Consider the following 15,845-nt stretch of genomic DNA (forward strand, 5'->3'; position numbering starts at 1 on the left):
ATTTTGAAGCCAGACTAATGGAAGTGCTGCAACAGATTTTCCATTGCTGAAAGCAACATTGGACTTCCCAAAAAGTTCACTGCAAAATGCCCACCCAGTTACTAAGCAAACAGGATTCACTTACTGTGCACAGGAGAGAAATCACTTGCGGTCATATGGAAAAGCAGGCTGCAACAGCAAGGTGGAAAAGGGAAAGTCAACAGGATAGAAATTCAGCGCACAAGAAGGGTTCCAAATTGGAAGCAGCACACTTTATCCGTATTTAGAGAGGATGTCCAGCACAGCCGGACATGCTAGGACCCTGCTGATGAGCAGCTCTGTCTTCAGGCATTGCTTCCTTCGGCTGTCAGGGAAGGGGCCCATCTTCGGCAGGAGGCAGGGGGCAGGGGGCAGGGGGCTGGGGCAGGGGAAACGCTGAGGGGGGCCCAAGGCTCACAGGCTTCCTGATTCTTTCCTATCCTCCGTTCTGTTTTCTGTCAACAATGAGGAAATACACCCTAGCAAATGACATCCAGTAATGCTTTAATTAACTGTAGTACTGTGCGCTCCAATATGCAGTGAGAAATCACTTCCAGATGGGGGAAATGAAAGATATTTACACAAAAAGCAGTCCCTTTAAGGAAATTGATATCTCCCAAAGGTAGAGAACTTTGAGGGTTTGAGAGGCTATCTAGTTTGATAAATACTAGAATGAGAGTGGAAATTTGGTTTGCTTTATATAATACACGGGCCTCTTCTGCACGCCAGCTTTTCATGTGGCCATGTTTCCAAGTCTATTGTTTAAGTGGCCCAATGCAGTTCTAATGATTTTATTTTTAGAAATCTGACTTGGAGTAGACAAGAAGTGTGAAACACTTGCTTTCACCGTCAGCAAGCTAGTTATTTTGGAGATTTCTCTTCCTAGGGAGAGGAATTGCATTTCCAGCTGTGACCTTCTGGCATTTTCCCTAGCATTCCGCAAACAGAGAACTAGGTTTCCCTGTCCAACAGCAACCTAGGATGGGCTGGTGTAACAGCCCCACATCAGGGAGCAGCTGCAGACCTGCTTGCTCACCCTGTCTGCCCTGTAACTATCACTCGTCTTTGGCAGGCTGCTCTGAGTCCCTTTTGATCTGCACTGAAGAACCATCCTAGGCATGAGAAAGCAGGTACTTTTTTTTTCTGGGGGCCACAGTCCTAGGTACCAGTTCTTAGTTCTTTTTTTTAAAGATTTTATTTATTTATTCACGAGAGACACACAGAGAGAGAGAGAGAGAAAGGGAGAGAGAGAGAGAGACGCAGAGGGAGAAGCAGGCTCCATGCAGGAAGCCCCACGCGGGACCCATCCTGGGTCTCCAGGATCACGCCCTGGGCTGAAGGCGGCGGCGCCAAACCACTGAGACACCCGGGCTGCTCTAGTTCTTTGTTCTTTAAGAGAGAGAGGAGTGGCAACAGTTTCAATTCCAGAACGGAACTTGGAGGTCAACACACTCTGTCCATTGTGATTCCCATTTCACTGTTACAATCCAATGGAATTTCCTCCAGCCTGGGTACCTCTAAGCCAGCTATCAGGAAGTCTGTCCATAGTAAGAACAGATCTTTATCAATTATAAATTATCAACATTTGTTTTAATCACATGAAGTGGCTTCAGAGTTTTTTTTTTTTTTTTTTTTTTAAGAGTTAGAGAAAATGGTGGGGGCGGCGAGGAATGGGTACAGCATCTAATTTAGCTGAATAACAGAGTTGTTAGCTACTGTTTTTATCAGAGTACTCTATGTTTTTTTGAAGTGACAGTAATAGAGCAAATTTGTTTGGGGCTTGGTCGTCAAAACTTAAGAATTCTAGTCTGGATGGGAACAGCATAGTTCTGGCCTGGTCTCTATCACCAACACAAGCTTAAAATTTAAACTGCTAGATGTTAGTTAAGAATCTTTACCTGTTGGTAACGGATCAATTGTAATTATATTTGTTTAGAGAGGCAGGAATAATGTATGTTCATGAAAATGTGCTATAGGAACACTTTGATAAAGCAAATTTCTCTCTAATGCTATGGATTTTAAAAAGGGGTAAACATTATAATTACCTACTTGCCCAGGCCCCACTCCAGACATACTGGTTCAGAATCTCCAGGCAATTTTATTTGTAAAAAGGGCTCCACGTGATTCTGATGTGTACCCCCAGTTGAGAAACATGCTCTGTCTTTAGAGGATGCATACACAGCATTCAGACCTCATCAATGTAGACATTTTTACATAACTCCTACTGACATCTGGTGGCTCCTCGGAGATTACTGACAATATAATAAATCAAGAAAGCGACTTCCTTGGTGTGACCACCAACTGGGGGAAAACAGCAGCTTGACATCTCAAAGCATTATGGAGATGTCCAGAAAATGACTCCTCAGGAACGAACCAAAAAGAGAAATGTGGCTCTATAAACATGGAGAGTGACAAGAACCAGCTGCAAAAGACCACTGGCTTTCACAGCTCCCTAGTTTGATGACAGAGGGCTAAAGTGGCTGTGCTGTTTGGAGATGGGCTCATCGGCCCATCTTTCAAGAACAGTAAGAGAATATTCACCTCCATTAGTGGAGGCTGGGCTGTAGGATATCACCAGAGCAGCATCACGACTGTCCTGGCAAAGTGAAATCTTGACAGTGTGCTTCCCTGCTCTACCCTGCCTGGATGCTTGCCCCAACCCATCCCCTACCTGCCCTATCTGCCCTTTCCTTATTTAGCAAACTTTTCCTAAGAGAGCTCAGCCGAGGGCCACACCTCGTCTTGTACTTTCTTCTCAGGGCTGTCCTGAGATGTTCAACACCTAAGAGTCATACTGACTAGCAAGAAGGGACTGGAAGCTGGTGGAGAAATGAGGCTCTGGATCACAGTGGGGCTGATGGACTGAGTCTGGGAGAAGGTTAGTGGAGAGAGAAGGGGGACAGCACAGAGTGCTTATGTTAGGAAACAAGAAGGGGAAACACCATCAGTTCCTGGTCTCATTTTCAAACCTTAAAGTTTTCTCCTATGTGGCTTTCACAAGTTTTATGGATTTTCAGGAAACTTCCTCTGTCCTGAAAACTCATTTTTGCGTGCTATTTGATATCCCAATTTTCTCCCGAGGCCTGTTATGTGCATTCTCTGTAAAGAGCTCCTCCTTCCTTAGCTCCCTCTCCACCTGGCCAACAAATTGTTCAGAATTCCTGAAGAATGCCCACACGAACAGCTGCTGCCCTGATGCTGTGGTCACAGTTAACTGAGGTTCAGTTCCCAGCCAACCTGGCAAATCACACAGCTACCTGCTATGCGGTCTGTTCTCATACAGCTGTGACCTTCTGGCATGTGACCTTCTGTATGATGTGAGGACTGAAGCAGTTCTTGGAGGCAGTTCTCTTCTGCAAAGCTCTGCTGGTGGTGAGCCAGTGGATAGGATTGGCAGGCCAGGGCTCACGTTGCGTTCTGGGCTGGGCCAGGCTCCGAGCAGGTGTTTTAAGGTCAACATTCTGTTCCTAAGGTATCCATGGACCTGGGTTCTTTCTCGTTAGTAATAAAGTAATATGTCATTCTGGCACTTCACATCACCTTTGTTGTTTCAGATCATTCTGTAAAGTTATTTGGGTTTCAAAATAAATGAGCAGGAAGGGGGTTAGAGGGCCCAGGCCTCCTGCGCAGTCCCATAGCTTCATCTGAGAAGAAACTTCCTAGTTTCTCTTCAAAGAAGGCAATACTTCCCTTAGAAGTCAGGAGAATGGGGGGAATAATAACCTGCTTACATCATACAGTGAGTGTCCCAAGCAGAAGTCTCTCTCCAAGGCAGATATATATAGGTCTAGCCCCACACCTGAGCAAGGAGCCCCATGGCACAGAAGACACCTGTATCCAAGGTCCAGTACATCCAATCTTCCTGGGTGAGAGACAGTGGGAATTTTTCCTTAGATGTATATCAACAGGAGACTACAGGTTCCAGAGAAATGGGAAGAACGCATTGGCCCAGTCATGAAAATATGTACCAGGAAATGAATCTACAAGGAAGAGTACTCTTGCTTCCATTGCCTTCCTACCACCAGGCTAATGTCCTACACCTGTAATCTTCCACCTCATTAACTCGGGCCCCAAAGCCAAACCCATAGAGCAGGGAGGACAAATCTTAGGGCCTGGCTACAGAGGAGGAAGGGGTGAGATCCAGGATTTCTCACCCTAGTTGCCTGGATAGGCCCAGGAGATAGGGCCACATGCCAGACGGTGTGATTGCAGAGGTGAGGCTGCGAGGCCAGTGACAGCTGGACCAGTTGAAGGCAACCCAGGACCACAAGTGAACTGCAGAGCCCTTTTGTCTACTACTGCCTATGCTGTAGGAACCCCTTTTTATCAGCCTGCATTTGCTTGGCTTCTTGATTAAGACACAAATTAAGACTGGTCACAGGGAAGACTCATTAACAACCCAAATGTCCCAGGAAGTTTCAAGACTGATGATCTGAGAGTTAGGGAGAGCACAGAAGAGGTGGGGGGCTTCCAGGCAATGGGGTGCTGTGGGTCACCAGCCAGGGGGAAAAAGCGCCCTTTGTGGACTCCTACAGTCTCTTTTTAATTAGTTTCTCTAGTTTGCGGATGCGAGATGATTCCTGTTCTGGTGTCGGAGCCAGGAGGGACAATGAGCTGGAGCCTTCTGGCCCTGAAGGCGGGGTGGGGAGCCTCTGGCGCAAGAGTTCCAGCATGCTGCTCTGCTCACTTCTCTTCAGCCCCTGAGGTTGAAAGAGAGAGAAGGATAATCATGACATCTGGCCCAGAAAGGCCTGAGGTGGAAGTATGGTATCTGGTTGTGCAAACGACATAATTACTCTAGGCTGAGGATGAACACTTTCTTTAGGGGAGTTATCGGCCCAGGTTAGCAGCCCAGGAGAAAAGCAGAGGAAGGAAAAACAAGTAAGAGGAAAGGAGCGAAAGAGGGGGCTGAGAGAGGAGGGACAGGGTGGGGAAGTGTAGTCTTCTTCTCCATCCCATTCCTTCTGCCCCCCAGCTTCCACTGAACAGTGGTTCTCGAAGGGGCATGGAGGTATCAGCAGAGTTAGGAAGTTATTTTCTCCTCAGAAGGATCCCAGGCAAAATCTGGGTGACAGCATGAGGTGAGGCATATGTACTTTAAGAAAGCTCCCCAGGAGCCCATATCCGTCCTCCGAGTTAAGAACCACTGAGTGTGACAAGGATGTGCAAGTGTGGACAAAACAAGACACTGAACTAACCTTCATGTCCAATATCTTCTGGAAGGTTTCTGTGTTGCAGTCTGTAAGGAGTTTGATGTAGTTGTCAACAAACACCACCAACGGTTCATGAGGGGCCATCACCACCTACCAGGAAAGAGAGACAGGAGTAGGCCTTTAGGGACTCATGACTGGAAAGCAGGGCATCATTTTTCCTTACTTGCAAGCTGACCACAAAATGGATCCTGCCAGATTTCCTTAAGTGACAGCAGGCCTAACTTCAGAAATATCCTGATGGCCTATTTCATCTCAAAATTCAACTACAGCAAGTGTTTCTTAAATTTGCTAAATCATAAATATCACCTGGATTACTTTTTAAGTATAGATTTCTATGCTTCCCTCTACCCTGAAGATTTTAACTCAGAAGTCTTGGGGTGGGGTCCCAAGTGATTTTTAAGTATCAGGATCATTTGTGGGACACTGTTGGAGAGTCTCCTGTTTTGGGACAGCGGTTTATGATACCTGGTCCTTCTGTCCCAATGCATCTTTACCTCTGAGGGATGGGGCCCAAAAGCCATAAATCTAAGTGGATTTTCTCAAGACACAAATCCCAAAGCTGCTTCACTCTTTTCAAGACTTAAAATCTGAACTTCAGGGCGCCTGGGCATCTCAGTCGATTAAAGCATCTGCTTTTGGCTTGGGTCATGATCCCAGGGTCCTTCATCAGGCTCCCTGCTCAGCGAGGAGTCTGCTTCTCTCCCTGCCCCACCCACCCCCGCCAATCTCGTGCTCGCTTGTGCACAAGCTGGCTCTCTCTAGCTTGCTCACTTTCTCCCTCAAATAAAGCAATAAAATCTTAAAAAAAAAAAAATCTGAACTTCATTTAGCCACGTTCATTTAAATTGTCAATTAATGTACAAACAGAAGGGAATCAATGGCATCGTAATCCTCAAATTCATTCCTATTTGGCTTTGGAACGCAGCATCTGATTTTCTTCCTACAGTAGACTGGTTTTGTTTTGAACTCCTGACAATATCTCAAGGAGTGGTTCACTCAGAAATTCCCTGCAGTTAGCTCCCCAACTGCAGCTCTCCTCCCCAGTCAGTTATGCCAGCTACAGGAAGAAACAATTTCCTCAGGCTGGAGCTCAAGCTTCACACAGGAGGACCCTCACCTGGTCCCATGGATGTCCCATGGATGCCTCCCATGGAGGCCCCATAGCTACTTTTCACTCCTGCCATCATTTGAGCCATTGTTTGGGAGACAGACCTGATGAGCCTGCAGGTACTGCACTTTTAGGAACATTTCATGATAGTTCCATTTGTTCTCTAGCCTCTCTCCTCCCCAAAAAGGCTTCCCTCTTTTCAACAAGGGCAGGTGCAAATCAGATGCAGGTGCTCAAGGCTTTAGGCATTCTCAACATCATCACCCCACATAGAAGAATTTTTTTTTTTTTTTTTTTTTTTTTTTTTTTTTTTTTTTTTATGATAGGCACACAGTGAGAGAGAGAGAGGCAGAGACACAGGCAGAGGGAGAAGCAGGCTCCATGCACCAGGAGCCCAACGTGGGATTCGATCCCGGGTCTCCAGGATCGCGCCCTGGGCCAAAGGCAGGCGTCAAACCGCTGCGCCACCCAGGGATCCCTAGAAGAATTTGTTAAATGGGGCTTTAGAAAGCCCATTTGCTGATTAGATTCAGTTACTGCAGCATCTGTTTGCAGTTCCTGTATAGTTGCAGAGTACAGAAAGCTAAAGAGGTTTATGTGGAAGGGAGTAACTGATACCTGGGCCGGAAATTCCTGCTGAGAAGCAAAGAGATCCTTGACTTAGACCCTGATTCATAGCGACAACCCATCTAATTTTCCAATCTTGGCAAAATCCAAATGAAAAATTCATTTGTCAGAAAGAATTATTGATCCCCTGAGTAACTGTCCAATGACTTTCAACAATATCTGGTGAGGCCAAAACCTACTCCAGCCAAAGAATGTGGACAATCCTCTGGGACCGATGGGGACAGGCCTTAATCCAAACTTTGAAAACCAGGACTCCTTGGGATAAGTCACCAGATAACCAGCCCCTTGTAGTAGAAACCCCGAGGAAGACACAAACCTCACCTTGAGTATCATTTCTGCCCGGGTCATGCCTTTCACAACAATCTTAGTGTAACTGGCAGGTGCTTTCCTCACCACCTGTGAGCCAATGGACGGTAGATCGAGCAGGACCATCTTTAGGGAATGAGTGTCTAGCAGCAGCTGTGGGAATGAAGCAGAATATTACTAGCCATTTCACAGGGACACAACACTTAGTATATCTATGCTAATTAATATTATTTTCCTGATTTTAAAAAATGCATTGGAGAGAATTTGGAAAATATACAAAAATATAAAAGGAAAAACATTCATTACAACTTCTATTGCCCAGGAGAAAACAAGGAAGACAAGGTTAAATGTGGTATATTCCTTTGAAAGTTGGTGAGTAGATCTTAAATGTTCTCACCACGAAACAGAAACGGTAATTATGTAACAGGATGAAGGTATTAACTAATGCTGTGGTGGTATTCATTTTGCAACATATGAATGTATCAAATCAACACACTGTATCCTTTATACTTATACAATGTTATATGTCAATTATATCTCAATAAAGATTAAAAAAAAGATGTGATATAATTCCTGCCAGTCTATGTGTGTGTATAAAACACTAAATTAGAGGGGTGTCTGGATGGCTCAGTCAATTAAGCGTCTGACTCTTGATCTCAGCTCAGGTCTTGATCTCAGGGTAATGGGTTCAAGCTCAGCATGGAGTCCACTTAAAAAAAAAAAACAAACAAAACTCACTAAGTTAGACTCATACTATATATACAGTTTTATAACCTGGTTTCCCCAGTTAATACTTCAGGTTTTTTGTGTTTTTCCATCTTGTCAGTCTTTTTAAAAAATCATGATATTTAATGGTTATATATACTCTATGGTGTGTGTGTGTGTATGTGTATGTGTGTGTATTTATTTATTTATTTAAAAGATTTTATTTATTTATTTGAGGGAGGGAGAGAGAGAGAGAGAGAGAGAGAGAGAAAGCAAGCATGGGGAAGAGCAGAGAGAGAGGGACAAGCAGACTCTGCACTGAGCACAGAGATGGACGCAGAGCTGGAGCCCATGACCTGAGCTGAAATCAAGAGTTAGACACAACTGGCTGAGCCACCCTGGCACTCCTAGATTTTTATTATTATAAATAATGAGTGCTGTGGTGAACAACTTTGTACATATTAATTCTAGGTCTATCAAAGGCATTTCCTTAAGGAAAGATCAAAAGATAAGGACATCGTGTAAGGTTCTTGATACATATCTTGAACTGCTTTTCAAATGGAATGTGTACCTATTCACACATCTGCCAGGAGTGTATACCCTCACCAGCACTGAAAACTGTCATAAAAATCTTGATTATTCAACAGGTAAAAAAATGGTAGCTCAGTACTGCTGTCTCCTCTCTATTTTTAAGTAAGCTCTACGGCCAAATCATGACCCTGAGATCAAGAGTTATACACTTCACTGACTGAGCCAGCCAGGTACCCCAGTATTGCTGTATTTTTAATTTCTTTGGATGTTTGTGAGGATGTAGGAGATGAAGCCAAATTTAAACATCAGTATTTTGGTAACCATCTGCCTTTTCCTCTCTTCAATCTTTTTTTTTTTTTTAATTTTTATTTATTTATGATAGTCACAGAGAGAGAGAGAGGCAGAGACACAGGCAGAGGGAGAAGCAGGCTCCATGCACCGGGAGCCCGACGTGGGACTCGATCCCGGGTCTCCAGGATCACGCTCTGGGCCAAAGGCAGGTGCCAAACCGCTGCGCCACCCAGGGATCCCTCTTCAATCTTTTGTTCTCTCCTTCCCTCTGTTCTCTGGGGTGCCAATTATTTGGAAGGATATTAACTTTCCTGATTGCTCACCAACTGCCAAGAAACATGTTAGGAATGTTTCATCTCATTTTTTCTCTACAAGACGCTGTCCTATAGGTATTTATTGTTTCCATTTATAGGTGACAAAGTCAAAGTTCTAGAGGTTAAGTAACTTGCTGAAAGTGTCTCACATCATGGACAGGGATTAGATGATGAGGTGGACAGGAAGCTGTATTTCCATTTCCTGCTACCCTGATATGTGCTACAGAACAGTGCTGGCTTAGAGTTCACACTGTTTCCTGCTGACTCCACATATACTGCTAAGCAGCTGCTGCTACTGGCAACCAGGTGGCAGGGAAATGGCTGAAGCCTAGAAGGGCATGTAAACTCTGGCCTGTTCAGATAGTAGGAGATAGAATCACATACCCACCCAAGGTAGCAGTGGGGTGAGAGTCCTACTGGCATGGCCACCACCACTCTGACGATCAATCTTATGTTCAGGACAAGGCTGACTTTTTCTGCCACTGCCTGCTCCTCTCAGAAAACCTTTCATAATTTTATCAAACAAGGATGGAATGGGATCCCTTAATGTCCTATGACACTGCTTTTTCCCACTCTTCTGGTACTTGGCAGGAGAATTACCAACTAAAGATAAGATACACTTATTAATGAGAGACCCCGTTGACTTTTATTTTTTAAGATTTTATTTATTTATTCATGAGAGACACACAGAGAGAGAGAGAGAGAGAGAGGCAGAGACACAGGCAGAGGGAGAGGCAGGCTCCTTACCAGGAACCTGATCCCAGGACTCTGGGATCACAACCTGAGCCAAAGGCAGACATTCAACCACTGAACCACCCAGGTGCCCCAAGACACCACTGACTTAATGGTCATGTGATTATAATTTTGACAATGGTATAAAAGTTTGGACCAGACATCAATGTTTTACTTGGAATAACTTAGTAGAAATATTACTCTAAAGGGGAAAGGAGAAAAAATGAGTGGGAAATATCAGAAAGGGAGACAGAACATGAGAGACTCCTAACTCTGGGAAACGAACTAGGGGTGGTAGAAAGGGAGGTGGGCGAGGGGTGGGGGTGACTGGGTGACGGGCACTGAGGGGGACACTTGATGGGATGAGCACTGGGTGTTATTCTATATGTTGGCAAATTGAACACCAATAAAAAATAAATTTATATAAAAAAGAAATATTACTCTAAAAAAATGGTGAGGTCTTGACAAACTGATTCTAAAGTTTATATGCAGAAGCAAAAGACCCAGAATAGTCAACACATTATTGAAGAGAGAGAACAAAGTTGGAGGACTGATACTACCTTATTTCAAGATTTATTATCTTATAATCTCAGTAATCAAGGCAGTGTAGTATTGGTGAAAGAAAGGCAAATAGCTCAACGGAGCAGAAGACAAGAGTCCCCACAAATAGAGTCACCAGATCTTTCACAAAGGAGCAAAGGCAATACAGTGGAGCAAAGGCAGTCTTTTCAACAAATTGTGCTGGAACAAATGGACATCCACATGCCAAGAAAATGGATCTAGACATGGACCTTCCACTCTTCTCAAAAATTCAGAATGGATCACCAACCCAAATACCTAAATGTAAAACCCAAACTTAGAAAACTCCTAGAAGATAATAAAGGAGAAAACATAGATGACCTTGGGTATGGTGATGATTGTTTATACACAACACCTGTGATCCATGAATGAAGTCAGTGATAAGCTAGACTTCATTAAAATGAAAAACTTTAGGGATCCCTGGGTGGCTCGGTGGTTTAGTGCCTGCCTCCATGATCCTGGAGTCCTGGGATCGAGTCCCACATCGGGCTCCCTGCATGGAGCCTGCTCCTCCCTCTGCCTGTGTCTCTGCCTCTTTCTCTCTGTGTCTCTCATGAATAAATAAATGAAATCTTAAAAAAACAAAACAAAACAAACTTCTGCTCTGCAAAAGACAATCTCAAGGGAATGAGAAGACAAGCCACGGACTGGTTAAAAATATTTGCATTAAAAAAATATTTGCGGGATCCCTGGGTGGCGCAGCGGTTTGGCGCCGGCCTTTGGCCCAGGGCGCGATCCTGGAGACCCGGGATCAAATCCCACATCGGGCTCCCGGTGCATGGAGCCTGCTTCTCCCTCTGCCTGTGTCTCTGCCTCTCTCTCTCTCTCTGTGTGACTATCATAAATAAATAAAAATTAAAAAAAAATATTTGCAAAGGACATGTCATAAAGGACTGTTACACATAAAATATACAAAGAAATCTTAAAACTCAACAATTAGAAAACAAGCCAGTTTAAAAATGGGCCAAAGACCTTATAGATACCTCATGAAAGAAGATACACAGATGGCAGATAAGCATGTGTAAATATGCTTCACATTATATGTCACCAGGGAAACACAAATTAAAACAAGATACCACTACACATCTATTAGAATGGCCAAATATTTGGAACACTGACAACACCAAATGCTGATGAAGAGGCAGAGCAACAGGAACTCTCACTCATTGGTGAGAATGAAAAATGGTACAGCCACATTGGAAGATAGTTTGGTGATTTCTTATAAAGTAAACATACTCTTTCCATACAACCTAGCATAGTGTTCCCATGTACTTACTCAAAGGAGTTGAAAACTTATGTCCACACAAAAACCTATACATATATGTTTCTAACAGGTTTATTCTAATTGCCAAAACTTGGAAGCAATCAAGATATCCTTTAGTAGCCAAATAAACTGTGGTAATCCAGACAATGGGAGTATTATTCAGTACTCAACCAGAAAAGAGCTATAATGACACAAAAAGACATGGAGGAACTTTAAATGCATATTACTACGTGAAAGAAGCCAATCTGAAAAGGTTACATGCTGTATGATTACAACTATATGACATTCTAGAAAAGGTAAAACCATGGAAAAAGTAAAAAGATCAGTGGTTGTCAGGAATTGGGGGTGGTGGTGGGATAAATAGGTAGAGTGCAGAGGATTTTTAGGGCTATGAAACTACGATATCTGATACCATAATGATGGATTCATGTTATACATTTGTCTGAACCAGGAGTATGTAACACCAAGAGTGAACCATAATGTAAACTACAGACTCTGAGTGATGATGATATGTCAATGCAGATTCAGTAATTGTAATAAGTGTATCAATGTGGTGCAAGATCCTGATAATGGGTGAGAGGCTACACTTTTGTGGGGGCAGGGAGGCATACAGGAACTCTCTGTATCTGCCCTCAGTTTTGTTGTGAGCCTTAAGCTGCTCTAAAAAAATAAAGCCTTAATTTAAAAAAATTGGTGAGGAAGCTACACTAAGGAAAGAGTAATTCCATGCAGTAATGTGGCTAGTCATTTCAACTGCTAGGATCTTGGACTCTTTTTGGTTTCCAGAGATGAAAATTCTTATTCTCCTAGTACCTGTTTTTTGAAAAGTCCTTGGGCTTTTTTTTTTTTTTTTTTTAAGATTTTATTTATTTATTCCTGATAGACACACAGAGAGAGGCAGAGACATAGGCAGAAGGAGAAGCAGGCTCCCTGCAGGAAGCCCGATGTGGGACTAGAACCCAGAATTCTAGGACCACGCCCTGAGCCAAAGGCAGACGTTCAACCACTGAGCCACCCAGGTGTCCCGAGTCCTTGGGCTTAAAAAGTAAAGTATCTAAGCATGCATAGGAGACGAGATTAGCCTGCTTGGGCCTATATGAAGAGCTTAGCATCAGAATACTTCTCAGAGGCCACTAGAAATGATCACTGCTCTTGCTCAGAGGGAACCTAGTACATGCCTCTATAGAATAAGCATGCTAAATTCCAGGTATAGATTAAAAACATAGATATGAAAAGAAAAACCTTAAGAAGAAAACAGAGGTTATTCTTATTACTTAGAGGTAGAGAAAAATGTGAAATACCGATTGAAAAATCTATTACCTTAAAATGAGGCTATATCAAAAGATACATAAGCAAAGGAAAGACACAAATCAGAAAAGGGTACCTGCAATATTGGCAAAGAAATAATATTCAGAACACATAAAGATTCCTACAAAGCAACAACAGCAACAAAAAGATCCAACAATCTCAAAAGCAATAATAACACCAACAGTGGGGCAAAGATCTGAACAGGCAATTCACAAAAGCAGGAACTGAAGTGCTCACAAGGCATCTGAAATGATACTTAATGGTATTAGTAATCCAGTAAATGCAAATTATTATTTTTAAAAAGATTTTATTTATTTATTCATGAGAGACACCGAGAGAGAGAGAGGCAGAGACACAGGCAGAGGGAGAAACAGGCTCCATGCAGGGGGCCTGATGTGGGACTCGATCCCGGGTCTCCAGGATCACACCCTGGGCTGAAGGCAGTGCTAAACCGCTGAGCCACCTGGGCTGCCCTAGTAAATGCAAATTAAAACTACAATTCCATAATCACTAGATAGGCAAAAGTAAAAAGCTTGATTAATACCGAACAATGGCATGGATATGGTACACTGAAACTCACATTTGTGCTAAGAGTATGAATTAAAGCACTTTGGGGGAAATTCAGTAATATTTTTCTACTGGAGGATGTGTATAACCCATAACACAGCCCTCACACTTATATCCTTTAGAGAAATTCTTGCCCATGTGAAATATGTTCCCTGCATCCACTGTTTGTAAAAGCAAAAGACTGGAAACAATCTAAATGTCCATCAACGGCTGAATGGATAGACGAATGGTGGCATATTCATGCAGTGGAATAGGATCCTGAAGTTAAGATGAAAGAATTCAAACAACATACATCAACATGGATAAATCTCAAAAAACAATGTTAGGCAAAAAAAGCAAGTGGGGGAAATGGTATGTATAGTACCATTTATATAAAGTTTTAAAATGCAAACAAAATCACATATAATTTGAGAATATAAACAGATGCAACATACCAAAATACACATGGGAACAATAAACATCAAAATCAGAATAATGGTTACCTCTGGGCACGGGGGGAGGGGGAATGGCAGGGTAGGGTCCACCCACATGGGGCTTTAGTAATAACTGTAATGACTTATTTTATTAAAGAAATCCAAAGCAAATGTGGGAACATGTTAAGATTTGATGGAGCTAAGTGTTAAGCCAGTATTCTCAACATTAGTTTCTATACTCTGTTAATTGGGAATATTTCTTTCTTCTTTTTTCTTTCACTCTTTGTTTTGTTTAGTATGCTACTTGATGCCTTGTAAAGACTCAGCTTTATCTTCAATGTAGCAACTTTTCAGGGCCTCATCAAAATCAAAGCCATGTCTTAGTATTATTTGTTGGTGGGAGAAAAATGATTATGTTTTATAACATATGGGGATACTTCCTACTTTTTCTATACTTCCTACTTCCCAGAGATATATTATATGCATAAATAATTGTGGAGTCTTAAGTGACAGGAAGAGTTTTGGATGAACTTGACAGAATTCTCTGGGTCTCCCATGTCTTGAGAGATGTGACATTTTCAGTTCCTGACCAGTCACAATGTTCTCACCAGACAGCTAAACAGATGGAAACCTTGGTCTCAGGTTTGACAAAAAGCCATGAGGTCAGAAAAGGCAAGAGCTAGTCTGACAGACTTTGCAGCTGTCTGTGGGAAATGCAGGTAAAAGGCTTCATTTATCATTAAAAGCTGCTGGTTTTCATCTTGGAAAAATAGCTAATAGTTCATCTCCTGAGGCATGGAGCATTGGGCAGGTGGTGGCCATTAGCCAAATTTGTTTGAGCCTCAGAGAAAAATTTGGGGGTGGCATAGCTCATGTTGTTTGTGTGCTACTGGGATGCAAGGCTGGCCAGCGTGCTATGTCTGTGGAAGGTCATCACCGAGCAGTGGGAAGTCTGAAGGGTTGATTTCTTCTTCTTTTAAAAAGATTTATATGAGAGAGAGAGAGAGAGCGAGAGAGAGAGAGCATACATGAGCATGAGTGAGGAGAGGGCCACAGGGAGAGGGCTAGATCTCAGCAGATTCCCTGCTGACCATGGAGCCCAACGTGCAGCTCGATCCCATGACCCTGAGATCATGATCGGAGCCGAAATCAAGAGCTGGATGCTTAACTGACTGAGTCACCCAGGAGCCCCTATTTTTCCCTTTTAGAGCTTTATTTTTATTTTTTTTTTAAAGATTTATTTATTTATTTATTTATTTATTTATTTATTTATTTATTTATTTATTTATGATAGTCATAGGGAGAGAGAGAGAGAGAGGCAGAGACACAGGCAGAGGGAGAAGCAGGCTCCATGCACCGGGAGCCCGACGTGGGATTTGATCCCGGGTCTCCAGGATTGTGCCCTGGGCCAAAGGCAGGCACCAAACCGCTGCGCCACCCAGGGATCCCCTTTTTAGAGCTTTAATACACCTGGAATTGATTTTTTAAAAATCGAGATACAATTCATATATAATAATATTCATCCTTTTAAAGTACAGTTGAGTGTTGTTTCGCCTTTTTTTTCTTTTTAGTATATTCACAGGTTGTGCAACCATAATCACTATGTAGTTCCAGAACATCTCATCACTCCACAAAGAAACCCCATACCTCTCTGGAGTCATACCTTGTTCCCTCCCCTGGCTTCACCAATCATGAATTTCCTTTCTGTCTTTCAGATTTGCCTCCAGGATGCCTGGATGGCTCAGGGGTTTGAGCATCTGCCTTAGGCTCAGGGCGTGACAGGGGATCTGGGATTTAGTCCTACATCAGGTTCCCCGCAGGGAGCCTGCTTCTCCCTCTACCTATGTCTCTGCCTCTCTCTCTGTCTCT

At 43.1% G+C, this 15,845-nt stretch overlaps 1 protein-coding gene across 5 annotated transcripts in view; it reads right to left on the minus strand.

Annotated features, from left to right (window-relative positions):
• Positions 1–505: 505 nt before the first annotated feature.
• The window catches only part of VPS53 (VPS53 subunit of GARP complex), a 143,576-nt gene continuing 128,236 nt past the window's right edge, over positions 506–15,845 (minus strand). For all 5 annotated transcript variants that reach the window (XM_077851815.1, XM_077851817.1, XM_077851814.1 and 2 more), the window contains 3 exons: positions 7,288–7,425; positions 5,217–5,321; positions 506–4,718 (listed from right to left, as the gene is read on the minus strand). In XM_077851815.1, coding sequence (XP_077707941.1) covers positions 4,548–4,718; positions 5,217–5,321; positions 7,288–7,425 — 414 coding nt within the window. In that variant the 3' untranslated portion in view covers positions 506–4,547. The remainder of the gene's footprint in view (positions 4,719–5,216; positions 5,322–7,287; positions 7,426–15,845) is intronic.

The sequence above is a fragment of the Canis aureus genome, chromosome 16 (genome assembly GCF_053574225.1).
Source record: "Canis aureus isolate CA01 chromosome 16, VMU_Caureus_v.1.0, whole genome shotgun sequence".
NCBI classification, from domain to species: Eukaryota; Metazoa; Chordata; class Mammalia; order Carnivora; family Canidae; genus Canis; species Canis aureus.